This window comes from Vidua chalybeata, chromosome 22 (genome assembly GCF_026979565.1).
Source record: "Vidua chalybeata isolate OUT-0048 chromosome 22, bVidCha1 merged haplotype, whole genome shotgun sequence".
NCBI lineage: Eukaryota > Metazoa > Chordata > Aves > Passeriformes > Viduidae > Vidua > Vidua chalybeata.
In genome coordinates, this window is record NC_071551.1 from 5,585,876 (window position 1) to 5,613,535 (window position 27,660).

Genomic DNA, 27,660 nt, shown 5'->3' on the forward strand with positions numbered 1-27,660 from the left:
AGAGGCACTGCACAGAGCAGGGGATTACACCCAACCTCAGTTCATACCCTTTTTGTAAATGATTAGTGGCTGCTTTAGTAAATAATTGTTCACCCCAGCGTGTGCAGTGCCCCAGCCTGTAAAATGTTTATAACACCTGAGAATAGTTTATTGCCTTCATATAAACTGCTTATAAATGGAAAATTAGCATGGTGTGGGACCAAGGGCAGGGACAGAGAGGGCAGTGTTGGGCCTCTGTTGCTGAGCTCCAGGATCCTCGTACCACAGGAGGGATGTGAGACCCTGCAGAGAAGGAAAAAGTCCCCCTTTGAGTGTACCTTAGCTGGAATTGTCAGAGCCCTTTGGGCTCTAATGCATACAGGATTTATCGAGAGGATACAGATAAGAAGGTATTATGATGACTGGCAGCTGGAAGAAAAGGGAAATGCTGCCTGATGCAGTGCTGGAAGAGATGGGATAGCTCTGGGAGATGTTTCTTTCCATCACCGACTGGGGTTGGGAGAGTCAGGCCCTTCCTTATCTGTGGTGTCACAAATCACCTGGGGCTGGGGCTGAATCTCATGCTCATCTCCATCCTCCAAATGTAAATAATCCACAGGACACCAAAAGACGAGTGATAAAAATCACAAATATCTTTCAGTATAACTGTGATGAACGTGTTTTCCTTTTTTTTATCTTCCCTTTCAGGATGCTGTTGGCCCTGCTTGACTCACCCCGTTCCCTCCATTTGGATTGGCTTCTGGTGAGAAGTTTAGCAGCTGTACCTTTGTTTTCTGTCTTCTCACTGCTGCAGAATATGAAATTGCACATTTCTGTGTGTCAGAGTTTCCTACATGACTCAGTAGCCAGAGAATGCTGCAGTGTCCAAGAGATGGAATCTGCCCTGTTGTCACTGAAGAGCCTGTGCCCCCCTGCCCCACTCCCCAAACCCCAAAGGGAGCTCTGAGGATGCTTTAATGTTCAGTTAAATCTGAATTAACCCATTGTCGTGGCATTTGTGTGTGTTTTTCATGGGTCCTTCCCCTTCCACAGGCCCATTAATGAGGCTAAAATAACACAAATGTAACAGAAGCATAAAAATAACACAGGATCTCTTCTCTTGATCCTGGCATCAAAACCAACAGGAACATGTGATGGGATCATGTGAATCCACATTACTTTGGCCCCACAAATGGTTCCCTGAGGTCTGTTAAAAAAACCTATGGAAAAACATAAACACAAATACCACAAGTGTCATAGAATCACAGACTGGTTTGTGTTGGAAGGGAGCTTTAAAGATCATCTAGCCCAAAGCCTAAATGTGTTTTTCCCCATGTTTTCTGCTCTAATCCAAGAGCTGCAATGTGGGCTTGAGAGGAAGGAAGGTGAAGGCTCTTTTCTTGATGAACATCCCATTAGAAAAGTGTGGAAATCTCTGATATGGGAGGTTGTTCCAGCTCTGACAGTGGAGAGCAAAGCAGAGACTCTTTCCCTGATGCAAAAGTAAAATCTGATTAAACTGAGAATGTGTTTCAGAAAAGGGGAACCAATGGGAAATACTGGGTAAATTCTGTAGGCTTTACCCAGTTCTGACTCACAGGTGATGCCCCAGTTTCTCTCACATGATGCTGAAAGTGCTCTTTGATAACTTGAACTAGTGAGAGCTGCACATCTGTTACAGGTGCTGGTTTTCTGATTTTTATATATATATATAAAATCCACAATATAATGTCTAAGATAATGGGATCTGCAATCAGCCTGAAATAAAAGGGCAGCCTCTCTGGAAAACTTGAAAGTTGGGCTCTGAATTGTGGCAGAGAGTACACATTCTCAGTTTCTCAGGATTTTTTGGGTTATGAGCAAGACTGTGCTATTTTGTTTTTGTTTGGATTGTTTGTTTGTTTGTTTTTGGTTGGTTTTTTTGGTTTGGTTTTTTTTTTTTTTAATGCAGTTTATTTAGCACCTCTGCAAGATTTAATGTGATAACTCTTGAGATCTCAGCACACTGAGGTAGAATGTCGTAAAGGTGTCTGGTAAACAGATGTTCCAGTCTCTGTGAGCTGCTGGGAAACTCTGCATCACTGAATTCATGTGGAAGCAGCTGCAGCTTTGGAAGCCTTAGTTTCCTGAATAAATTCTTTGGACATCTATTCCACTTTGGCAACTGTGGCTGTGCTGAGATAAAGACACAAGTAAAGCCCAGTTGCTGCAGCAGGCAGAACTTTTATCAAACCAACTGATAACAGAAAGGTGGATTCACTTTCAGGCAGTTAGGTCTTGAAGTTTTGAAAGGGAACCATTAATGCCCAGCAGACATTAATGGATCAGGAGAGGTTTTTGTCCAGTAGTGAAAAGGTGTTCTGTGCTTTAATACTGGTGATGTGCATCTCACTGCTGCAAGATCACCACAAGACCCTAAGAAATAACAAGGCTTAATAACAGAATCATTGAGCAGAATTATGAGAGGAAGATGTTTTGTTGTGGCTATTCACTTTCTGGCCTTTAGGTTTTCAGAAAATTTGAGTGGCTGGAGCTCTAATAATTATATTGGATAGCCAAAATTAGCACCTGTCTTCAAATACTTTTTAAAAATAAAATCTGGGAAATGGAAATTGTGCCCAAAGTCATGCTGGAAAATTTCAAAATCCAAACCAGGACATGAGACTTTTGCCTGAGCTCCCAAAAGTGTTTTGAGGCTTAAATGAAAAGTGTGCAGGGAGGAAAAAAAAGCCTCCCTGGATGTTCTGTGTTGCAACAGGGCTCAGCAGGGGAAGCTCAGCAGGGATTTCCACCCAGGGCACAACTCCTGCTCCTTGGAGGTGGAACTCAGCCTTTTGCATGCTCTGATCTCAGGGTGGGTTCATTCCTTCCCCGTGGAGCTGGCGATCCATCTTACTCGATGGAGAAATTGCTATGACAAAATGCTAAAAGCTCTTGCTCCGGGCTATTTTTAATCTACTGTAGGTGAAAGATCAGAACACATTTTTGGAAGATTTATGTGTGGTACCCTTGTGCTGTGCTGGATGGGATAAATGGGAGTTGACAAAATACAGGACACGAGATTTAAACCCTTGACCTGTGACATTGCGAGTCATCACAACTGAATGTTATCACATTTATGTTCTGGAGGGAAAGGCTTTGCTCTGAGGGAATCTCAGAAACGCTCAGCAGAGGTGAGGGGACGTGGTTCTCACTCAGTCTTTCTGCTTTTTTTTGTAGGTGATCAGTAGTGAAATCTCCTCTCAGGCCTGGGTGGGTTTCAGTGCAGGATATTTCCCAGCAGTTTTCGTGTTGTCTGTGCACAGTAAGACAAAAACATGTTTGTGCATAGGAACACATCTGTGTTTTGTGGAAAGGGTGAAGCTACTTAATGACAGCTCAGCTTGTGCAGCCTCAGCAGTTTTGCTGATCCTTTAATAGCCCAGGCTTTCCAACTGCTTCCAACTTTCTGTTCACTGTGTCCATTTCAGAAACAAGAGCCCTGACAAAGCCAAGAGACTTTAGAAATTCTATGAAACACTGTTTTCACCTCAAGTTCAGGGTTCTGCTGAACCCTGCAGTGACTGTTGGTGATGTTCATCTGCAACATGTGCTTCCAAAATTCCACCTCCTTGTGAGGGGCACATCCCCAATTAGTCTGGGGATTTGTTCTGCATGTGCAAATCTTTTCTTGGGCACGGAAGTGTCACATGGAGACTTGGCTGAAGAAAGCAAGCTGCTTAATCTTAAATGGTAATTGTCATCCTCTGGCTAATGATAAGCAATATTATGGCCTGTGTATCAGCTGTAATTAAGCAGTAAGACACAACAAGGTGTATGTTACACAGAGATAACTGCTCAAGAGCCAGTGACCTGCAAAGCCCATTATCTCCCAGCTGCACGAGCCAGGGTGTGCACGTGTGGTCCCAAAGCCACTGTCCCCTCTGCCCCTGCCTGCAGGCTGCTTCTGGGGGGCAAAAACGGGAAAGGGGCCTGTGTTGTGTGATGTTTTAACACAGCTTTTTTTCCGAGTAGTTGATTTCTGCACGTTTAATAAACCAGTGTGAACCATTCCAGGGTGTCACTCCCTGGAGTTCTGGGAAATGGGCCTCACTTCAGGCCAGGTCCTGCAGGGCTGTGCTGCCCAGGGAGGGGTGGGGTGTGTGGGGAAGGATTCCCAATTCCAGCACCAAACCAGCAGCAAGGCCTCATTTGCTCCAGGAAATTCCTGTTGCTTTCACAGGTAGCAGAGGGAGCTGGAAGGTGGGGTTAGATGGACTTTGTTTCAGAGCAGGATTGGTTTTGGGTTAGAGTTAAAGGTTGGAGGAGTGAAGTTTGTACTGTTCATGCTGAACACAAAACCTTTCCTGTGGAGCTGCCATTGTCCATATCCTGCACAGAGTCACCAAGCTGATGCTGCAGGAGCAGAGAATGAAAACCAGGGTGGCACAAACACCAAAGGAAAGGGGATGAGAGCACCTGAGTCCTGCTTCCTCCAGCACAATCCATGCTCTGTTTAATGTAGGGATCCTAGGGGAAAATCAGTGCTGGAGGAGGAAACCCCAGGTTTGAGAGAGCTTCCAGGAGCAGGGAATGTAGGACAGGATCATTTCCTTGCTGGGTGCTGTTCTGCTGCTTTCCTTCATTCATTAAGTGACCTCAATGAAAGTTTGCAGGGCAAAACACTTTGATGTTGATCAGATTTTCAGCCTAAGCATCCTGGTCGTGGATCTGCTGCCCCTTGATACTGGGCTGCTGTGGATAATTGCACAAAATTAAAATACAGTGGCTCAAATTGCTGTGTTTTGTTCCTATGTAACAGTCTGTCTCACACTTAGTTATTCATGGGTTTCTCCCCCCAGACATACAAATTAGAAAGTCAATGGGATCTTGCTAAACAAACTGCTGACAATTTAGTCTGGGCAGAGGGAGAAAAGCAGCAATAAACTGAGGTGAGAACTGTCTCATCTAATGTCTTTTAGCCAGTAATTGCCAGGACAGAGTATGTCTGCATGGATTTCCCAAGTTGGGGGGATGTTGCCCATTCAAGTGGCTGGATTCCTGTTTAGCCAAATAATAATTTGCAAAATCTTTAGAAAGATGTGAGCAGAGTGGAAAATCCCTTTGTAGCCCGAGTCGTGCCGTTGTCAGAAGCAGAGATCAGTTCTGAGGGTCGGGATGGCACTGAACCCATCTGGACCCTGATTTCAGTGGATGTCCTGGATATTACTGTATTAAAACCACAGATACATAAAGTTAGGCTTAATATAAGAGCAGAGAGACAAGGCAGAGGCCAGAGCCAGCTGTCTGCTCCTCAGAGCCCCTCTCCCGGGTGCGAGTGTTTCTGATTACAGCTGTGCACTGTAAATGCCTGCTCCATGTCTGGGGATAATCCATTCAGAGCAATTACAAGGCATCCGTCACCAGCAGGACCTGAGCCACAGGCTGCTTATCTGGGAAAATTGATGGAAGGGAAGGAGGGAGCGAGGGGAGGAAATCAATGCCTTTCCCCAATGTTATCTGCCAAATTGAATTAAGCAGCGCGGGATCCCTGCACGGGAGCTGCGTGGGGTGTGCTCAGAGCTGGGCAGGGATGGTGGCAGCTGCCCTGGGCTGCTGCTCCCTGGCAGCTTCCCGGGCATCCACCGGCACCAGCAGGGCTTGGGTGGGCACAAGGAGTTCAGAACTTCCCATGCAGAATCTCCAAGCCCACTGCAGCAGGTCCAGCTGGGAGCCTCGTGTCTGCTCGCAGTCCTGATCTACAATCCCATCCTGTGTTCCTTTTTTGGTGTAGCCAAAGTCCCATCCCAGATTTTCCATGCAGAGCGTTGTAGGGAAAGCAGCAGGGCTGACATCAGCAAAGATGCAGTAATTGCAGGCTGCAGAGCCAGGACTAGGAAACCTCTATTGCTGAAAAATGCTGTGTGTGTTGAATCCCTTGGCACTGCAGTGTAATCCTGAGCTGGGAGCTGCTGCCAGGCAGAGGGGCTGGAATTTGGGGCAGAGGGTTTGTGGGGGAGTTAAACCTGCCAGGAAATGGAACATGGAAGGTTTGGTGCCGTGCCTTCCTCTGCTGCTCCACTCACCTTGTGGGTTGGAAAGGTAACTGAAGGAAATTCGACCTCTCTGTGTCTGACTGGTCACTTGCTCTGCAAAGCAGTGCTGGAAATCCAGGAGCTGGATTCAGGAATGCTGAGCAGCCCGGGAAGGGACACTCTGCCCTGCTGGGCCTGCAGTTGGCACTGCCAAGGAGATGTTTGGTGGGTGCTTCCTGCTGGGACCCTGAGCAGGAGGAGTGTGGTGCAGGGAGGCCACAGCAGGGCAGTGGCACTTGGGATGCTGCTCAGGGAATCCGTCTGTGCTGGCTCAAGTGGTTTCACTCATGGGCTGTGAGGCCAGGAGCTCTGTTCGTGCTCTGTTCATGCACCTGTTTGATCCTTGGCCACATAAAAGGAAGGGTTTAATGACCTTTTCTGACAACAAAGAAATTTCTTGTTCCAGGGCTGGAACCGAGCACATGGAGCAACCCAAAACATTGTATTATAAACAGGGTTTATAAAAGGCTCTTTGTAAACTTTCTTCCCAAGATCATGGTCACTCAAGTTTATGGTCCTTATGGTGTTTACAGAAATGAGATTTTGGAGCAAATCTGACCTTTGAAGCAGTGAAGCCTCATTTTCTTTTGACCTGTGCAGGTGTCCTCTTGTTCCTTGGTATCTTCCTCAGCTGCACAGGTATGGGAGGTGGAAGAGCAGTGGTGGAAAGGCCAGAGGACTGGGACGGCTGGGCCAGGGTGGCTCTGGGGCAGTTTTACAAAGGTGAAATTCTCAAGGTTCCAGGTTGAGGAGCTGACTCAACAGAAACAAATACAAAGGTAAATCCAGAACGATGCTGTGCAGAACAATTGGGCTCAACCAGTCCACCCCAGAGAGCTGTGGAAACTTTTTTCCCTCCCAAAGTGTGTGGGAATTTGCACTGCAGTCAGGTAATACTTAAAGTGCACATAAGCCATCTCATAAAAATTCCAGTGGCGTGTACGTCACACAGCTGGGTTTTATTAGAGCTGTGCTCTTCCTCCTGACAGTGCCTTGGAGCTCAGATCTCCATTAACTCTGGCATTCCTGGGCTTCTGCTGCTTCCCAGATTCCTGTCATTTTCCACATGTTGGATCCCTTCCCTGCAGGATGTGTTTCTTTAATGTCTTTTCAGCAATTGAAGGTGGGAGCACCTAAAAGATCTGTTTTGGATCCCTTGAGCAGTAACAAGGAATCTCATTTCTCCCCAAAATCCCTCAGGCCTCTCCCTGCTGTGTGTGTGTTGAGTTTCCCTGTGCTCCATCTGCTAGGCTGGGATCAGGGGGCTGCTCACAGGACACTGGGAACCACTGGGGTCCTGTTTAATCCCATTTCTGGGATTTTGTGCCCGTTTCTTTCAGCTGTGCCCCACACAAGGTTTGGATTTGCCACATACACCCTGTGTTTGGGTTTTTAGTGGTGTCTTCTGATGGATGGGTAACACAAGCTCTTGAGTAAATAATGAAAAGTTTTTACTCCAAGCCTCAGGAAACTGGATTTTTATTTCTATTTATTTCGGCTACTTTGAGTTTGGGTCAGTTCAGCTCACTTGGTTATTGAGCAGGTTCAGGTCTCATTCCTAATGTGTCTCATTCCTAGTAAACTGAAGTCATTTTGTCAGCAGAACCAGAATTTTCAAACCCAGTTAGTTGTTACCCCTTACCCAGAAACACAAGACAGCTTGACTGGGCTTTACCAGTCTGTGCTGTTGCACTCAGAGGTCCTTGGAGACAGAATATATAATTTTTTCAGCCTCTGGTACCAAGCCTTATCAACCCAAATCTAGTTTGCTATTTAGTTTGGAACAGGAATACCCAGACAAATCTCTCTGAGAAGGAACAGCAGGAGCAACGTTATTTGAGCTTTGAATTTCAGGACCCCGAGCCACAGTAAGGCTGTGCAGGTGGAAGGACAGGGATGTGGATGAGCTATGGGGCACAAGATCCCTTCCCAAGGATGTGGAGCTGCATTTAGGACACAGACCCACCCCTTGGAAAGCTGGGTTAGTCTCAAATAAGAAGAGATTTATTTTTTTAAGCTCTTTGCTCATTCTCCAGCTTTTCCACTGCTTTACAAAGGCATTTCAGAAATGTCCCAGAGCTGTGGAAATTCTGCAGCCACTTCTCAGAAAACCATGAGAGAATTATTCTGACATATGTTTCCATCTCCTGCTTTTTGCATTTTCCCCTCTTGTGTTTCTTTTTCTTTGACCTAGAACAAACTTCTCTATGCTTACAATTCTCACTATTCCAAGGAAATTTCACTGGAGTGTTAGATTTTCCCCACGCAGTGGAAGGCTGTGATCCCAGTTAAATTCCAGTCTCCTTCCAGCAGTGTCCGTGCAGCCCTGCAGGGGTTTTGTGTTAAATGATGCCTCGGGGAAGGAAGGTCCTTCTCCTGGGCTCTCAGGAAATCAGGGACCAGGTGCTGTGGGATCATCATGAAAGGGGAGAGCAGCACCTCAGCAAAGCACAGAGAACTCCAAAAACATCCCAGAGCTCTTTATTTTTTTCTGGACAAACAATTTTATTTTCGGTAATGCGTCTATACACTGTACATTCAGTCACTGTGGTATATAAGCATAGCTATTTTCATACATAATCTCATAAAGTCCTTTATTTTACAATATTATCTGCATCAGGGGGAGGGGATGTGGAAAAGGGGGTGGAAAAGGACTATCAAGGTACACAGCGAAATAGATAAATATGCCAAGCTTTTTTCTTATTTTTTTTTTAAATCAGGCATTTATAAACAAGAAAGCATACATTACTTACATAAAAATAGTTCTAGAATAGTAGAGTAAGTCATAATATTGTCATTAGCAGCAGCATAGGAGAGACCAGGATAACAAAAATGTGCTGAAATGCTATTGGCTATTATAAATGTAAAGATTTATTTTTCTTCAATTGAAAAAATGTCATTTCTGTGAGTTCTTTCAATTAAAAAAAAAAAAAACAAAAACAAAACAACAACCAAGCCAACAAAAAACTTCTCTCTAAAACACATGGACTGCTGAGAGGGCAGAATGGAACAAAAACCAACCTTTTGGTAATAAAATACTTTACAGTGAAAATAAGGACAAATAAAATGCAAATGATGGAGAAAAGGTTATAACCCACATTGAAAACTTGCAAAAAGATTTTGTTTTGTTTTTTTCCTAACAGACAGCAAAGGTTCTTCTCAGTTAAAAACACAACTCATAAAACAAGACAACTACCAGGTAAGAAAGAGTTTTGAAAAAGTAAACACCATATACACTTATAATACAACAGTGTAAAATGAAAAAAAGTATTTACATGTTGAATTTACTTTTAATGTTTTTTTTACATTGGCTAGTTCTGTTTGAAAAGCAGAATATTATGTATAGAGTTAGCTGCTCCATAGATATGAATGTTATTGCTGTTGGTTTTTTTTTCCCTTCGTTAAGTCTTCGTTCAGTAATAGAAACAAGGAGTAATTAAACTGAATATACAAGTAGTAATATATTTGTAGGTACAGGGAGAGTCAACAGCCTGTATGAAACACCTCTTCTCCCTTGGAACTTCTTAAAGGAAACTAAAGCACAGAAGATGGGGGGATGGAGGGGCAGCCCCTCTCCCTGGGAACGCAGCAGGGAGTGGGGGCTGCAGAAGGAAGGAATTCATGGACCAGGCTCACACAGCTTTACTGAGGTGTTGCAGACACAGGAATGACCCCAGAGCTCCCTGGCCTCGAGCACCTTCACACGAGGGGGGGCTGCTCTGAGCCCCCCCCCGGCGAGAATCCCCTGGGGCTGGGACAGAGACACTGCTAAGGACTCTGAATTAGAAATAAATCACACACTCTGCAGCAATAACTGACCTGTTCTGCAGAATGAACTGATTGTTAAGCGTGGTTAGGAAATGCCCAGTGGCTTAAGCCAGACCCAGCCCTGCGAGCCCCTCCTGGGCAGTGGCTGCTGCTGGAGAATTTGTTCCTGCTCTTCTTGCACCTTATTTATCTTCATGCTTTTAAACATTAATTGCTAGAAATGGCCTTTCACTCCCAAGGAGCAAACCCTAGGGAGTCTTGGGGCGAGTTCACCTGCAGGGATGGATGGCCCTGCATGGAGTGACTGTGAGTGGGGCAGAGAGGAAAGCCCCAGCTGTAATTCTGGTTGGGATATCCTGTGCTGCCCCTGGGACCCTTTACCTGTGCAGCACAGGTGAGGCTGCTTGGTGCTGATTGACTATTTTACTGTTCTGCTTTCTTCCTTTAAAAATCCTGCAGATTTCCTTCCTTCAGATGTGTGAGAGCCTCATGCCCAGTGAGTGACTGCATTTCCCTGGACACGAAAAGGAAAACTCAGTGTGCTCAAGTGAGTGGCTTTTCCTGGGAGACAACAGCTGGACATGGACATGTTGCTATTTTTTGGGGGTTATAAAGGGAGAGAAACTATCACAGATCAGGGGGAAAAACCCAAACAAGCAAAATTTCCAAAGCCAGGCTTCCATGAGCCACCACAGGAGCGGGGTCTATTCTCTGTGTGGTTCCCAACACGGCAGTAAAGCAGAGCACAAGAGACTTGAAATGCACAAAAATGATCAGCTACAGCTACAGTTGTTTAGTTTCCCTTGAAGAAATAAGTGGATAATACAGATCTGGAAATCATAAGGCTGAGAACATTTTTCTGCATACTGCATAACAAAAGAACCCCTTTACATAAGACAGTAATAATGCCCATTAATGACTATATGGCAGAGTTTAATCCATGCATATGATTTAATAATTGCAGAAAAAAAACCATACAAAGAAAATAAAACCCCACATTAAAAAAAAAACAAAAACAAAACCTGCTCAAGCATTATCAAAATTCCTTTTGCATTGCACTTTAGAAGGAGATCTGCACCTAGAGCCAGTCTCCAGCATCCCAAACACACAAGGGCCAACCCCTGTATCCACAGACAGGTTCAGGTCATTGACTTGGTGTGACTGTTTCTTGCTCCCAACAGTTTTACATTGTCCCAGTAATTCCACTCCTTTCATATTTCTTCTTTTTTGTACCTAAAACATATATATGAACTTCTTTGTTAATGCTCACAGTTACTATAATGGTTACTAAAATGGTTTCAAGCAAACAGCTCTTGTTTAAAAAAAAAATCTCTCTAATGTACTGTAAGTAAATACCATAATTTTAGGATTGGAAGCCGCTTTCTGTCTACTGGGAAATAATTTTGAAGCTAACATGGTTTGCATTAATGTCCAAAAGCAAATAAAGACTACTGGAAATATGTTTCTTCTTTTAGAATAACTCTGGTTATGATGATGCATAGGGGGTTCTTTTTTTTTTTTTCCTTTTTTTTTTAAATTCTTATTCTTTAAGGTAAAAAAAGTGTCAGCATTGCCTAGAGAAGATGCTGAGAGGAAAAATGAGCTGGAAGGCACATCTGCAGCCCCAGATCACATTTTCACTTGCTTGAGCGTGTCAGAGGTGAGTGTTTATGGGTGAAAATTAATTTTCTCCTGATCAGTAAAGCACCAGCTTTATTTGTTAAGCACTTTTGGGAGCATCTCTGCTGCTCCCCAGCTTGGGTCATACACAGCCACAAAACCAGGTTCTAACTGAACCAGCAGCACAGGGGGAATTCCTGCTCTGGGGATTCTGGACCTGCTGGATCCTCCTTTGCTTACACGGATGCTGATGGGAGGTGTCAGTGGTGGCAGATTGGGTTCATGGTTTGCACAGCTGTTAGGGCAGAATCTCAAATGCTTGACATGTACTTCTTAGAAACAGGGAATAAAATGCAGAGTAAGATTCTGACAAAGTGCAGGCTTAAAAAAATATAAAAAACCTCAGCACCACCCCCAAGGTAGTGATGGTTTGCTGCATTGTATCCCGGGGCCGCGGCTTGGATCCCAAAATTAAAGTAATTTCTCTTTTAAAAAACAAAAAAGTTATTTAAAAAAAGATGTAGGCTTATTCACAGCAGCAAAAATGTTGGTTTTCTGTTCTGTAGTATCTGACACTGCAACGTTGGACTCTCCTTGGGCACAGAAATCCTGACTGACAGTTCGGAATGGAAGCAGGGAAATACTGAATTCATGGTAAGATGGTGCAACAAGATGAGTTTTCCAGAAAACTGAAAGCTGAAGATTTCAGAATGACTTCAACACACAGATGTCTCTGCTTTGTTCCTCTACCAACTGATCATCCATTTCCTTCTTTTCTTCCTTTCTCTCTTCCTTTTCCCAAAGCTGACGTGCTCCTGGGTGAAGTCTCTGAACACAGGGGGGTCTGTGGGGCTGGGCTGGGGCTCTCAACCCAACCCCTTCTCATCCCCTCTCCCCCCTGCACACTCCTGCAGCTTCCCTTCTTCCTGTGTCCAGGGCAGGAAATGGACATAATTCATTCTAAGGAAAAAAATCAACTTGGAAAAGCACTCTGAACTTCTCCTACACCCACGTGACGGGATGGAACCGTGATGGCTTCTGAGATGGCTGGAAAACTGCTCCTGACATGGATGGCATCATCACCACAGAGGGGCTTCTGCACAAAGAATCCCAAAGCCTATAAAGTCATTAAAAATTGTGCATCGAAGGTTTTTTATTTTTTGTCTTTTTTTTTTTTTTGTTTTGCTTTTAAAGGTTCATTATAAAAATCTTGTTAATTTTTTTTAATACCAAGTCTGTGTAATGAATTATTTTAAATAGCTTATAAGAAAAGTCGGTTTGTTTTTAAATTCCAAAATGTTCCAACAGGCAGGAGAACACAAAGCCACTGCCGTGCTCACCTTGGACTCCGGGTTTAGCTGGACCACACTGCTTTGCTTAGAGTTTGCCAGTAGAAAATTTGCTGTGGACTTAAAAGTATTTTGTTTACAAACACTTTGTGTTTTCTAGGCACAGTAAGATGTTGTGCTATATGGATTGGGAAAAAAAAGAGGCGGAATTCAGTGCTTCTGTTCTAGAGAGTAACAACATTTGCCTTCCAACTACTGAGAATCCATATTCCTAAAGTGTGTGCCAGGACACCACTACTCACACGTGCACTCCCAGTCCCACTCTCTCCCTCCCTGTGCTGGGGGATGAGGGCTCAGTTCTCCATGGGGCTCGAGGTGCTCTCACTGCTGGGCTGGCTGCTGGCTTTGGGCCACAGTTGTTCCTGAAGTTCCTTGACCACCTTCTCCAGGTGCTCGCGGGCCTCCCTCTCGTGCAGGAGGTCGGCGCGGAGCTGCTCCCGGTCGGCCTCGGCGTGCTGCAGCTTCACCTGCAGGTCCTCGATCTGCGGGGACAGGACACACAGGGCTGTGGGACACGGCCTAGGGCAGAGCCTGTGCCTCCCCACAGACCTTGCACAGGGCCAGGGCAGAGGGAAAATGTGTACTCCACACATAGGATTATCAAGATTGAGGAAGGAATTCCCTGTTCCTTTTTTTCCATGCACTACTGCAGTACAGTGCCTGCTTAGCTTTGAAACCCAAACATTCCCAGTGACTCCAGCTCCAGAAAGGAAGGTGAAAACCAGAAGAGTTAAGAAACAGTTCAAGAATTCCTTAGTGCTACAGAACTCTGGTCACTTCTTCAAGCATGCCTGCTCTTTCTTTAGGCAGTGGCAGCAGCTCTGCAAAGCAAACCCCAGGTGTTGGCACAGGGGATTCACTTTCAGCTCTTTTGCAATGATTGTTAATGGAAGTGACCAGAAAGGGCCTTGGCTGCTGATGGGCCAGGCCCTCCCAGATCTGAGTGTACCCACTCTGCTCCCAGCAGGACCTGCAGCTGCCCTTGGCCTCCCTGATCTCCCTGTTTGGTACTTTTTGACAGAAAAGGCAGAGAAAACCCCCAGGACTGGAGGGTGAAAATATGAGAGAAGCAGCACCCAGTGAGAAAGGAAATATCAACAGTCAGGAAAGATTGCCATTTAACAAGGAAAGGAAACCTCCAATGTTTTGGGCTAAAATGCAGATAAACCTCCCCCCATCCACGTTTGGATTTCAGTATCAAGGTAAGAAAAAGGAAGGCATAAACCACAGCTCCTCAGTGGGTATTAAACATCTATACTTTAAGCCTACACAGAGGCATTTCCACCCTGACTCTGTTGCCTTTTCTCACCCTGGCCTGATGCTGTTTCTGTCAGACTGAGTGTCTAGAGAACTGCGGTTTCCTCAAAAATAGTATGTGACCAACTTCCTCTTGCACCCCAAGCTGTAGCTACAAGGGTGTATGAAGCTTTATTTTAAAATTTCTCAAGACTTAAGTTCTTAAGTTGTAGTAACGTCTTATAAAATTCAGCCTTGGGAGTGAGTTACTCACAGGAGTTCTGTTACCAGCTGTGCCAGCCACGAAACAGGAGCTGCCACGTGCCCTTTGCCCAAGGACAGCTGTGGGGGCTCAGGGGTGGCTGTCACAGCAGGCTGCTGCAGGGGACACTGCCAATCTGCCAGGCCTGGCCTCAGAAAAGAGGCATAATTGGTTTCTTGAGTTCTTTTTGAGGTGATTTTTAGCCTTTAAGCTTAAAGGAGGGAACGCATTAAGAGACTGAAAATGCCCAGTGTCACAGAGTCACCCCCAGGACACAGCTGAGTCCCCAAGCCCAGCCCAGGCCGTGTTCACCTGCCCTGGTGCTGCTCCCCAGGGCCCTGGGGGGAACGCCCAGCACAGCAGCCCCAGGGAGGCTCTGTTTAGTCTGGACACCCCTTATCAGTGAGACATCCTGTGATGCTGAGAGGAAGCCCCACATCATTTCCTGCTCCTGGCCAGACGTGTCTCAGCGGGAGCAGGCGGCCACTCCCCTTCCCCTTATCAGAGCCCTGGAGATTGTGAGCTTTGCTTCTGCTCTTCCCCTCCTCCCTTAAAGCCACCACAGCAGGGACCTGCAGCTCCCACCTCCAGGAGCACACCTGTGTCTCACAACAGGCTGCTGGAATTCCCTCTGCCACGAGCTTTTCAGGGCTATGTTAAACTGTGTAAAGTATTTGAAATATATATAAATACACACAAATTAAAGTATGTTAGACAGTAGCTTCTGAGGGCTCCCTTTAACAGGGGAGGCCCTGCACACCTCTGTGGCAGGTGCATGGAATGAGTTTAAATTCAGAACCCATTTTTTGGACTCCTGGCTGGCCCCTGCCCTCTGTTGCTGCCTCTCCCAGCTCAGGAGCAGGGGTGGGAGCAGTGCCTGGCAGGGGGCAGCAGGAGGGAGCTGAGGAGCTGCTCCAGCCCCTGCTGGGCCTCACCTGTGCTGAGTACTTGGCCCGGAGCCTGCCGGCCTCGCAGCCCTTGTCGCACACGCGGATCTGCCGCGCCTGCTCCAGCTCCCTCTTCAGCCGGATCCGGGACTCGTTGGCCTCCTTCATCTTCTTCTCGTTCTCGGCTCGCAGGCGCTCGATCTCCTTCCGCAGGTTGCGCTTGGCCTCCGTTGCTTCCCTCAGCTTCTCTTTCTTGGCCACTCGCAGGAACTCCAGCTCCTGGGACACAGAAGCAGGTAAGGAGTGAGTGCAAGGAAGCAGAGCTGCAAGGGAAGCCATCCAAACCACATTCCCACCTCCTGCTGGTTGTGACCAAGGCAGCCCATGGCTAAACCCCTCTCTGAACTTTGCACGAGCCCTTCTCCTTTAAATCCTGTGGAGTTCTTGCACTCCAGCTACCCTGAAGCCCAGGATAACAAAAAGCTCGGCGCTACATCCCCATTTTGCTTTGTCAAGCAGAATAGCTGCGACCATCTGGGCCTGAATAAAGATGAACTGCAGTTGGAGAGAGCTCCAGCACCAGCTCCACGTTCCAAACCACCCGACTGCAGTGCCTGGGCTGGAGCTGAAGGCTCTGAAGATGCACAACGTGGAAAGTGCAGTTCTGAGTGTCCTTTGTGTACGGCAAAGCTCAACAGGACATCAGAAATCAGCTCCATTTTATCAAGCCCCCCCCCAAAAAATCCACTCAAGGCAAGGACAGAACACAAACTGTGTCTTTTCTAGCTCTGGGGTGCTGTAGGTGACTGGGGTGAGCCCCAAGACTCCTGACAACCAGCTCATGGACTGCTCTGTCACAAGAGCTGGGAAACTCTTGGTGAAAACCTGAAGCTGAATGGAAACCAGATTTTGCTCTAGAACTGCCACTCCCCCTGTCCAGGCTGGGAGCTGCTGCCTTGGAATCTCAAATCCATGAGGGAACCATTAATTGAAGTGATAATGATAAGGAACCTTCAAGGTGCAAAGAAAGAAACCCCAGAGTTGTTAAACCACACGTCCACAGCAAGCACAGAGATGTGGCTCATGTTTCCTAAATGGTTAAATTTGAAATTAAAGATCTATTTTTTTCCTCAGAAGCAGCATTTCCTCCCTGTCCGAGTCAAACCCTCCAGCCCCCGTTGCTGTGAAGTAGCACTGCAGGGTCATGGGAAATTCACTCTTTTGACAATCTCACTTCCCAGCCAGGCTGGAAGTTAGCTTGGCCATGCCTCTGGAAATACACACACAGCCCCTGGAAGTACCCACAACCCCTGGAAATGCACACCCAGCCCCTGGGAGTACCCACAACCTCTGGAAATGCACACCCAGCCCCTGGGAGTACCCACAACCTCTGGAAATGCACACCCAGCCCCTGGGAGTACCCACAACCCCTGGAAATGCACACCCAGCCCCTGGGAGTACCCACAACCTCTGGAAATGCACACCCAGCCCCTGGGAGTACCCACAACCCCTGGAAATGCACACACAGCCCCTGGAAATGCTCACACAGACACCTCTTCTATGTGTGGAACTGGGAACCCACACCTTCCCAAATGGAGAGCAAAGGTTGGACACCAGAGTCCCCTGCCCCTGACACAGGGCTCATGCAACTCCTGCTTTAAGTGCACACTATTTAGGTATTACACATAAATGTTTACTTTTAAATACATAAAATAAAACCCAGATTTACTGGAACACAAAGGAATTAAGCAATTTGCTCAGGGTAACTAAAAAAGAGAGCATCAGTGCTGGTTTTGTGTCTCCCACACTCGATCAAACCTTAGTTACTCCATCCCATGGATTCCAGCCCCAGCTTGGGAACAGCTCCACACCAAATATTCAAAGAGGACACACAAATCTTCTACCCTGGCTGGCTCCCTCTTCTATTTCTCTGCACTCTTTTTACCCCAGCTCAAACAAAAGGCAGTTCCCCCATCACTGCGCTCAGCCCTGACCTGCAGCCCTGCCTGACCATGGATACAACTGATGGATCCAGGATTTCCAGAAATAAGGAGCTGCTTCCCTGCCTGAAGCTCAGCAGTGTGGCCAGTGGGATGCCTGACAAAGCCCTTACTTCAGCTGTGGCCGTGTCCCAGGAACACCCTCCCTCACAGAGCCTTTAAAACTCCAGCTAAAGCCTCCAGAAATGTTTCCTGTTCAGTGAAATGAAAACAAAATAAACTCTGCTGGACGAGAAGATTTTTTCAGTAATGAAAAGATGTTGATTTTGGTAACCATGGATTTATAACCCAAGGAAAAACAGGTGGCAAGCTTAAAAACGTAAGACTCGTTCCGTGCTTCGGTTTCCCGGCTGGATTTACAAACAGAGCCCAGCAAAGGCTGTTGCTATTTGGGAAAAGTGAGGCAATTCCTTTTTCAGAGCTCCCTGCTGGGCTGTACCTGGCAGGGCAGGGCAGGGCAGCCTTACCTGGTGCAGGCTGCGCTTGGCCTGCAGGGCCGCGTTCAGCTTCTCCTCCTGCTTCACCCTCATCTTCACCACCTCGTGCAGGAACTTCTCTTTGGCTTCTTTTGTGTCCAGGCCACTGTCCAGGGCCTGCCTGAGGTGCTCCAGCTCAGCCTCCAGCCCGCTGCTGTGGGGGTCGGGGTGTGCAGCCACCTCGTAGGAGCTGTTGACGGGGGCTGGGGGCTGCATCCCAGGGGAGCTCATGTCCTTGGCAGAGCTGGAGGAGGTGAAGGATGGGGAGGAGAGCGAGGATAAGGAGGAGGTGACTGGAAAACAGAAACATTGAAAATTAATTTTAAAATGTCAATAATTAAGACATAATTATATACAACTCATATATATATATATTATACAGCTCAAAATGTGCTGAGGCCCTTTTGTACAGAGACACTTGACAATCAATTTTAAATAGGAAAGGAAATTAAAAACCTACTCATTTTATACTTTGATACTTGAAAAATAATGAAAATGCAACCTTGACTTAAGGGATTGAGTTCAATTTGTTTGAACTGTGACTGTGCAACTCATGTCACAAAGGCACCATTGAGGCACTGGGCTTCCAGAATTCCATTTAAACCCCACAGAAACTGCACAGAAACCACTGCAAAAAACCCAGCCCAAAGAAAGGCAGCCACAAGTGCCACTTACATTCTTCCCTGGTTTCTACTTCAATCTCTGCTTCCGACTCCTTGTCCTCCTCGGGGGCGGTGCTGGCCGTGGTGGCCGCGGCCTCGGGGACAGCCGTGTGCTCTGTGCCGTGTTTCCTCTTCCTCGGCTGGCCAGAGCCCAGGGCCTCGCTGCTCCGGGACACCACGGTGGCACAGGGGGGGTTGCTCACGATCTTCTGTTGGGCTGGAGGGGCCAGGGCCACGTTGGGGGCCACGGCGCTCTCAAAGCTCTTGTAGGAGTAAAAGCTGGTTCAGGGGGGAGGCAAAAGAAAGGAGAAAATGGTCACATTCCTGGCTTTGGAGAGCTTCCCATCCAGAGTTACACCGCAAACACCCAGGGGAATGGCAGTGAATCCCACGGATTTACACCAGCTGAGAACCTGCCCATGGTACTGTTCAGTGTTTTGCCCTCATTAAACCCAGGGATCCCATCCCAAGTGCCACAAATCCTAAGAGCACCAAGGAGATGAGAACTCCCAGAGCCTAAAAGTCCTAAAGCTGTTCCCTCCTGCTCTTCCTGGCACTGTTGTTTTAACCAACTGGACTTTTGTCTATCCACAAATGTCTTGTAAACTCAAAACAGCAATTCCTTGAGGAAAACCATGGAGTGGAAAAGCATCTTCTTGTGCCTCTGTGATTCTGGCACACACCTGAGTGTCCGTGTGTAAAACCACAGGTACAACAACCAACAAACCTTTGGCTAAACCTTGGTGTTCAAGGGGAGCATTAACATGACATCAAGTACATGGAATTTTGCAAAAAGCAGAGCAAAGACTTTGCAACTTCAATTCAGCACCTACAACATGATGTGGTATCAGTTAAAATTTCTCCTGGAGCTGTTGTAGGTGGGTTTTATCCAATACTGAAATCAGCCAAGTTTCTCACAGGGATACCAAGGACATTTACACCACTTCTCTCCCTACCTAGTTTAAAAAAATAGGATATGCTGATAGGCATTTTCTCCTCTATTTTCCTTTTTTAAAAACCAACCCCCAGAGCTTCTAAGAAACTTGTTCATAAGGGCAGCACAATATGTTCTCCATAATATTCCCTAAAAACACCTGGTCACTTAAGTCAAACTTTCCAAAGAAATCATCACCCTCAGGCAGAGATCTGGCTCGGGGGTTTTTCAGACTGCACAGCTCCAGTCTGGCACAGGGATGTCAAATTGCCCTGACACTTTCTGTTCTCAGTGTGACACCAAGGTCCCACCTGCTGTGGGTGACTCACTCAGGGCTGTTCCTCTCCAGGAGCAGAGCGTGGCCTCAGTGTCTGGACGAGTCTGGCAGGCTGAGGAGCCAGGACCCCCCAGGGCCAGGGCACACAGAGGGTTTGGGGAAATCTCTGCTGCCCTTCAGCCCCCCCGGCACTGTGGGGAGGGGAGAGGATGGACTGTGCTGGGAACAGGGAGCTGCTGCAGGTACCACGGACAGAGGCCTGGGAATGGCTGCACCTCCCTGACCAGTGCCCCAGGACAGGGACTCCATGGTGCCACCCCCAAGTGACCACCCCTTCACAGCAGCCTCCACCTGACACTTTTATGGCAGCTGTCACCTTTAACCCCCCCTTCACGCATTAACCAGCAACACTTTTGGTGTTTCCTTTCTGCAAACTAAACCCCTGCGGCTGCAAACGCTGCGACTGAGCACGGGGACAAACCCAGAGGCCCCTGGCACCCCCAAGCCCCCTGTCCCTGTCCCTGTGTCCTTACCTGTCCCGGAAGAGGGCGGGCAGGTGGCTGGAGAGCTCCTTCTCGCTGGCAGAGACCGCAGGGGACCAGGGCCGGAAGGCGGAGAGGCGCTGCCGGGGGTGGACACAGCCGATGCTCTGGGGACAGGGCAGGACGTGAGTGACCCCAACAACCTCTGAAGCCATCAGTCCCCACAGAGAGGACCTCAGTCATCCCCACAGCTGCTCCCCACTGGCCACAACCCCCTTGCTCAGGGGTTCCAGAGGGGAAGTGCACTCGTGGGATCACAAACAGCTCGTGAGCCTTGCAGGATTCCTGTACCTCAAAGGCACGAGGGAATTCCTTACTTCCCTGTCACAATCCAGGTCAATGAGCACTGGAGGGTGACAAGGAATCTAAGGGGACTGTGTAGCTCAATGCTGACTAGGAAAAGGATAGAAATGTTACTAATTTAGAAACCCTGGGCATGTTCTTTCCCTCATTTTCTCCTCTGGTCTCAGTAGAGTGATGCTTTGTGCCAATTTGATCTCTCTTGATTACAAAATATTCAACAATCACCTTATTAGATGAACTGGATAAGGACCGTAACCAACTGGACTGTTTTTCCTTCTCAGTAGAAGCTGGAGATTGGGAAGCAGAGTCATCTATTTTGGGCTTTTTGGAAGCAGGAGGATCTGAAGAGACCTGAAACAAAGGCAGGAAAAATCAAAATCAGATTCCTCATTTTGCAATCAGCTTAGAAACAAGTTATAAGGCAGAAGCAAATCTTGTTATTTAGAAGGAAGAAACTCTTGTGTTTTTCTTCTTTTTTTTCAAATGTAAGGCCAAACAAAGGAGTGCAAACAAGGGGCAGACACAGACTGTGACATAACACACTTCACTCCTGCATGGGAGACACTCGGGTCAAGTGTGCATGGCACAGGAGAGATGGGCACTGATCAAAGGGAGACACTCACTCCAAGCCGAAGAGAACTATCAGCCTTTTATGATTTTTGCATGCAGAAAGGTAAGTTTAATGTGGTTGCTGAACTGGAAAGATTATTTTAAACGAGAACAGAACAGACTTTGTTATTCTGTTTGCAGTGGTTGTTATGCCGATGACTTCACTACCCCACAGCTGCAGTGGATTCTGGGGGTGCTGCCAAGAGCTGCTTTGCCTTTTCCACAAGTGGCTCAGCTTGGCCCATAAATCATCCTCAAGCATAAGAAAGCCCTTTGGCAAGCAAAATCCCTTTCCTTCAACACTGTGAAGGAATAAAATTCCTATAGTCCCAGCGTGGCTTGCAAAAAAATTGGTAACTACTGGTTTAACTGGTGCATTGGGGATACCAGCTTGAAGGCCTGCCAGTACAAACACTTCTCACAGCAGGGAGGGAGAAGGTTCTGGACCTTGTGCTGTATCATGACCAGAAACAATAAAAGAAACATCCCACCCCTGTTTCTACTCCTTTTTGTGTCTTTTTGCAGTTCCAAACTCTCCCCCTTTCCCCATTCCCACTCAGCCTGGCTCCCAGAAGGGTGGCAGAACCACACTGCAGTAATGAATAATTGCTCATATTTGCATTCATTTGTTTCATCCTTTCACTTCACTGCAATTTTGGTGGGCAAATAAGTGGTGTTCCAGTGTCTGGAGAACCTGGGGTTGGCAATATCCTGGGAGCCTGAAATGCTCCAGCCCAGGCATCCCTCCCAGTGACAGAAAGGATCTCATTTGCCAATGTCCTGTGTTCTGAAAATCACTCCCCTCAAGGCACCTTCACAGCTGGGAACTCAGAGGCTGCTTCTCCAGGTGAAGCTGAACCCTGAGCACTGTGATTTAAATTATTTACCTGAAAAGCACCTGCAGAATTGTCCAAGTGCCCTTCTCTGGACTCTCTACCCAAGAGCTCTCTAACTGCACCCCATTAGCACCCTGAGCAGGAGGAAATTACAGCCTCACATCCATGCAGAGCCTGCTGCTCCCCCGGGAGCAGGGCAGGTGATTCTCCAGCCCATGCCAGCCCAGCTGGCAGCACCCCCTTGCTGCCCTCACAGCCCAGAGTGCCCAGCAACGTCACCAAGCCAAGCCTGGAGGGCTCAGCACAACATTCCCTGGCACTGGGGAGCTCGGGGCAGCTTTCCATCCATAGCAGATGAAGGAGGATGACATGGGAGGGGTGGGGGTGTGTGTGTGTAACCCCCAGGACAAAATTAGCCCGTGCCAGTGCCAAATTCCAGCTCCATGGGATTTGCAGCAGATTCTCTGGGCACAGCTTCAGGCTTCCCCAGGGCTGCCTCCTGCCCGGCCAGGGCACAGGCCCTCCCCTCAGGCCCAACTAGGAAAAGGCATTCCTGAGCCCTTCTGTAGAAAACACAGGACAATGCACTGGAAAAGATTTGTTTTTGCTCTCGGAGATGCTGCCTGTGCAGAATTAGTGACAGCATGGGAAAGGCATTTGGCAAGTGACTCCTGATCCCAGCCCTATCCACTGGGGATGGGGAGCTGTGTGGGGAGGGGAGCTCGGCCTGCAGGGTGGGGAGGAAGGGGGGCTTGGAATGAAAAAGGCAACAGGTGGCAAGACTCAGCATGGAACCCGTCCCTCCCCCCGTCCGTCCGTCCATCCTGAACATTCTGTCCAGGCGGGAACGGGACGGGCCCCAGGAATGGGCCCAGAGCACCCCCAGCTCTGGAAGTGGGGAGCAGGGACAGCCCTAGAAAGGCTGGGGGGAGATGTTTCAACAGAATGATCTCGTTTGCATTTGTAAAGGAATTCTCTCAATCTTTCTCCGCTGTCCCCCTTCTTTTGCCTTCAAGCCAAGGCTGACCCCAAGCACCAGGAGGGTCTGAGCACAAAACCTGGGAAATGCTGCTTCACTTCCCTGTCCAGAAGCCTGTGCTGATCTGGAAACATGGGGTGCAGCTGGAAAAAAGCAGCAAAGGAGGTGTGTACATGGGAGAAAACAGGGCTGTCCTCCCCCAAAGGGATGCAAAGGGGGCAGAGAAGGAGGTGCTGAGCAGAGCCCACAGGTTTTTCTACCCTGAAGTCATCTCCCAGCCCTGGGCACTCCTGAGAACCCAGAGCTGCCTGTTGGAGCAGCACTTCAGGGGACTCAGGGCTGGTTTGGGAGCTGCTCTGCTGACTCCTCCAGTCTCTCCATCCCTGTCCCACCTGGATTCCACAGATCATCATCTGCTGCTTAAGGCAGGAATTGCCTCTTGGTAGATGCTTTAAAAAAGCCACCTTGGATTTAGGTTTCACTTTAACAACGCAAAAATGCAACATTCCAGTAGTTTCTACTACATGAAGAGACTCAGATGTGGAACAGACAGACACTGAGCACCAAACCTCCTCTCCATGTGACTCAGCCATTACATCCCACTCCAGGACAGATTCCAGGCACCAAGATACCCCACTCTGACACTTCCAGCCCAGCCACAGCAGCCAACAAACCTTGGTACTGCTTCAAATGGGGATGATTTGATTTCATTTTTTCCTCTGTGCCAAATAATGAAACACACACCAAGTTGCAAAAGAAATACTGAAAATCCAATCTAGCTTTTTTGCCGTCTTCATAAACGATTTATGAAACACTCGAACAAAAATTCGAGAAGACTGAAATAAATATTTCCTTATTTCCTATTCATTTCTATTTCCATTGGAGGCAACTCAATAATCTGCTGTCAAATGGGCTTTGTGCTGGACACAGCCATTTGTTAATAAACATTTTCTCCAATCCACAGATGGAAGAAACTTCAAGATACAAAGTGGGCCCAGAAATGCTTACATGAAAAATTTACTTAAGCTTTGGGACTGTTGGTTTCTGAAGCAAATTTTAGGGAAAAATAGATACAGAAAGATTTATACAGTCACTAAAAAAAGATTTCAGAGGTACATTCCAAAGGGAAATTTGGGCCTGTGAACTTTGCCAGCCATTTTAAGGCAAACCGAAATTAGGCGGCTCAGCTTGGCCTGCAGCCAGCCAGGGCCACATTTGACATGTCAGATCAAATTTTCTACTTCAATTAAATATTACAGTAACAAACCATGAGACCAGTGGAAAGAATTTTTGACCCTCTCCTTCTCAGGAAGACAAACCTTCCCTGGGGCTCGGTACCAGGAGCAGAACCAGCAGTGGCAGGTCAGGCACCTCAAAAACACCTTTTGCTACAGATGCAATGGAAAATGAGCCCAGAAAAACTTCATCTATTTTAAGATGTGGGAGTGTCTACAGGTAAGATTCTTGGTGCCCAAGTATCTACCAAAATACATTTCCTGAATAATTCACTTTTTTTTCCTGCTGTATCCCAGTGTCACACATCTGGACTGAGCAAAGGCTTTTGCTCCCTCCTCATTCTTTGCTACTCTGCCCCAAACCCACGACACATGGTACTGAAAACTGGGCTGCTTTTGCCTTGTTAAGAATGAAAACATCAACAAATGGAAAACACTTAGGAGGCCTCCACACCTGTGAATTTTTAGCTTGGAAATGTACCTTCAAAAATCAGCCCATGCTGCAAATCCTTGCCTACCCTCTGCTGATAAAATTTCCCCAAACTGGGTCTGAGTTGGGCAATAAATCCCAAAACCTGGTTAAAGACAGAGATCTGGTACAACAGGGCAGTGGCAGAGGTTTATCTGGTCACCCTTCCCTGCCAGGTGTGACTGCACTTCTGTGCTGCTTCCACTGGGGAATCCATCCCTTGGCCTCGTCTGCTCCTTTAGAACAGGGATGGGAAATGGGGGCCCCAGCCCAGCAGGAATCCTGGCACATCACGTGGCATCTTTAGAAATAAAAGATTTAATGTCCCCAAAGCTACTGAGCTATCCCAACCCAGAGAAATCTGCATTCTTGAAAACATTGATTGGCAAAATACTGTGAGGCTGAAGAATTCCGTTTTGTATCCTTAAGGCAGGTGTAAATCAGAAACCGTTCCACTGGAAAACCTGCAGCTGGAAAAGCAGGGATAAGCAGAGAAAATAAAAACTGGGCTGTAAATCTACAGTGTCCTCTCATTCTGTCAGGCTGCTGCTCATTCTCACCCGGGGAGCTCAGTTACACCCTGAGCACGGGTGGAGCTTCCTGTCCCATCGGATTCCCCGTCTGGGCGCAGAAACTCAGCCGCTTTCTCAGCAGGGCAGCAACCACCAGGGCTGGGCTGATGCAAACCCAGAGCAACCCAGGGAGGCTCTGCTGGGGCCCAGACATGCCAGACACCACGGGGTAAAACCACAGCAGAGCAGCAAAGAGCCAACAGGGAGCACCCAGTGTCCCCAAAGGAGCTGCCAATCTCTGGAGTCCATGGTGCTCTGAACTCCAGAAAGTATCTGAATAAACCAAGGGTGAGCAATCAGTGTCTGAGCCCTGTTCCTGCTCCACGAAGGGCACATTGAGAAATGCAAGTGGAAGTGAGAAAGAGAATTTCCAGGGTCTATTCTAGGTGGCTTTCCTGGTTCACTTGAGTGACCACAGAGCAGTCACACCCAGCTGAGCAGCAGACAGAAAACGGGTAACACCACTGACCCCGTTTTGAAAGGGTGCCATGACATTTATCTCCTACTTTTACTTGGAACAGAAGGATGCAGAGTTTTATTTTAAGCCCAGTGAAGTGCTGGCCCTGAGTGGCCACTCCTCCTCCAGGAGCACCCAGGACACGTTTTTCTGGCTCCTGCTGGGACAGGGATTAAGAAGTTCCCCAGCTGTGTAAAATGGCAGTTCAGAAGGAATGTACCTTGACCAGTGACAAGGATTCCAATCTGCTTCTGGAGGTTACTGAGACCACAATTCCCACACCTGGGACTGAACTTGGAATTTTCCACGTGCTGCTCTCACGACTCACAGGCCTGAGTCTCTCTAAGAACAGACTGAACCACATGAGAAGGGAGAGGGCTCTGACAGATTCTTTCAGATTTCCAGTTAAAACCAAATTTAAAAATGCCCAGTGGAGGTTTCTTCCATGTGGGAAAAGGGCTCTTTATCCACATCCTTTAAGCCTCCAGGAGCACGTTGCCCATGGCCAGAACACTTCTTCCTAAAGCCTCTTTGTGACGTGGCCCAGAAGTGATTAATAAGGTATTAGAGGTCTTTGTAAGGGCTGCACTTTCACGTGGATTAGAGGAATAAATATATTCAGGTACAGATTGAAAGCTGGGGAGGGTTGTCTCCATAATAAAAAAAGCTAAAAATAAAGCTGTGCCACGGATCTGTAAGAAGATTTACTGCTTGTCTACTGTAGATATTTAAAAGAGAAAAAACCTACCACACTGCAGTGTCAGTTCCAGGGAGTGTATGTAGCATTTGTTTTATTTTTCTTTTTTTTTTTTTTTTTTTTTTTTTAATTTTGGTTTCATTGGGCAGGAATCCAGACTTTCCATCTTCCCATTTTTTTGCTGCTCTGGTGGAAGCACAAGGACTCATTTTCCCCTGTCATTTTGGGACCTGTGATTATGGGAAGTATTTGCTTTCTATTCCTGCCTTCACAGCACATGCTGGCTGCCAGTGTGTCCCCCAGGGGTGACCTGGGGGGAATCTCCACAACCAGAACTGCCAGGCACAGGCAGGGAAGGAGCTGTGGAAAAATCCCTCCTGCACTGCCCTGCTCTCCCTGCCCTCAGGCCTTTGGGGGCTCCTGGCTGGGCAAAGGGCTGATTTCTCCATGCAAATGCACCTGCCCAGCTGGTCTGGAAGAACTGGATGTAAAGAGGAGATGGTTTGGTCATGCTGGCAGCATGGGAAGTTCACCTTAAAAAACTGGGAACTGAGTTATTCTCACACCTGTGCAAAAATCTTTAATTTCTATGGAAACATCTCCAAAATTTACAACAGGAGAAGTGAAAAGGGACTGGGCTGTTTTTATTTCAGACAGCATCACAGTTTAAAGCAAAGTCCTGCAAGTAGCCTTTGATGAATTCATTTTGTAAAGGCAAATTTAAATTATTTTCTAGAACACTCTACGTAGCCTCTGGCATAAGTCACCATCCATTTTCAAAGCTTCTTGGCTAGCACAGAAGAAAGAAAAAAAACCGTTTTCTCTCCTGTCTCAACATTTCTTTCCTTTTATTGCTTTAGGACAAAAATTAGGCCAGATGACATCTGCTGATTGCACTTATCCTTGGGAGCAAACACAAGGCATTTCTAGCAGGCTGTGCTACAGCAAACCCAGCAGCACCTTCCAGGCACCCCAGAGCCACAAACTTCAGTCTGACATGCAGGGAGCAAAGGCAAATCTTTTCTATTTCTCACCCACTGGTAAAGCTGCTGGGATTCTTTGGGCCACTGGGGATTTCACTGCAATTTGGGAACTTTTTCCCAAGTTCCATGAAGCTTGGACATGATGAAGATTCTACCTGGAAACCTGCATTGATAAAAAACGCTCACCTGGCTGTTTAATCCCTGATCTCTACAATTATGCTTTTAATTTATTAAAATTACAATTCCTGCTACATCCATCACATGGAATTACTCTTTGATATAAATATGGATCTATAAATCCATACAACTCTTCAAATCTTCTACAAATAATGACTTCTTAATAGCCATTCTCTTGGTCCCAAAATTCTAGGAATCTCTAGCAGTTGCTCACAGAATCAGTATTTCCCATTCAGAGTGATTTTGATTCCTCCAGAAATCCCTCTGCCACGGGCAG

At 47.2% G+C, this 27,660-nt stretch overlaps 1 protein-coding gene and 1 long non-coding RNA gene across 4 annotated transcripts in view; one reads left to right on the forward strand and one right to left on the reverse strand.

The window, feature by feature from the left end:
- LOC128799075 (uncharacterized) overlaps window positions 1–12,462 on the forward strand; it is a 113,338-nt gene extending 100,876 nt beyond the window's left edge. For 2 of the 3 annotated variants that reach the window (XR_008434637.1, XR_008434639.1), the window contains 6 exons: window positions 688–742; window positions 9,197–9,252; window positions 10,281–10,368; window positions 11,374–11,481; window positions 12,008–12,095; window positions 12,378–12,462. This is a non-coding gene — a long non-coding RNA (uncharacterized LOC128799075). Of the gene's footprint in view, window positions 1–687; window positions 743–9,196; window positions 9,253–10,280; window positions 10,369–11,373; window positions 11,482–12,007; window positions 12,096–12,355 lie in introns of all 3 variants that reach the window. The other variant, XR_008434638.1, reaches the window with a different exon arrangement.
- The window catches only part of SKI (SKI proto-oncogene), a 101,468-nt gene continuing 82,326 nt past the window's right edge, over window positions 8,519–27,660 (reverse strand). The window contains exons 3-8 of the mRNA XM_053963176.1: window positions 20,595–20,720; window positions 20,058–20,173; window positions 18,327–18,592; window positions 17,643–17,944; window positions 15,224–15,454; window positions 8,519–13,272 (exon numbers count right to left, since the gene is read on the reverse strand). Coding sequence (XP_053819151.1) covers window positions 13,084–13,272; window positions 15,224–15,454; window positions 17,643–17,944; window positions 18,327–18,592; window positions 20,058–20,173; window positions 20,595–20,720 — 1,230 coding nt within the window. The 3' untranslated portion in view covers window positions 8,519–13,083. The remainder of the gene's footprint in view (window positions 13,273–15,223; window positions 15,455–17,642; window positions 17,945–18,326; window positions 18,593–20,057; window positions 20,174–20,594; window positions 20,721–27,660) is intronic.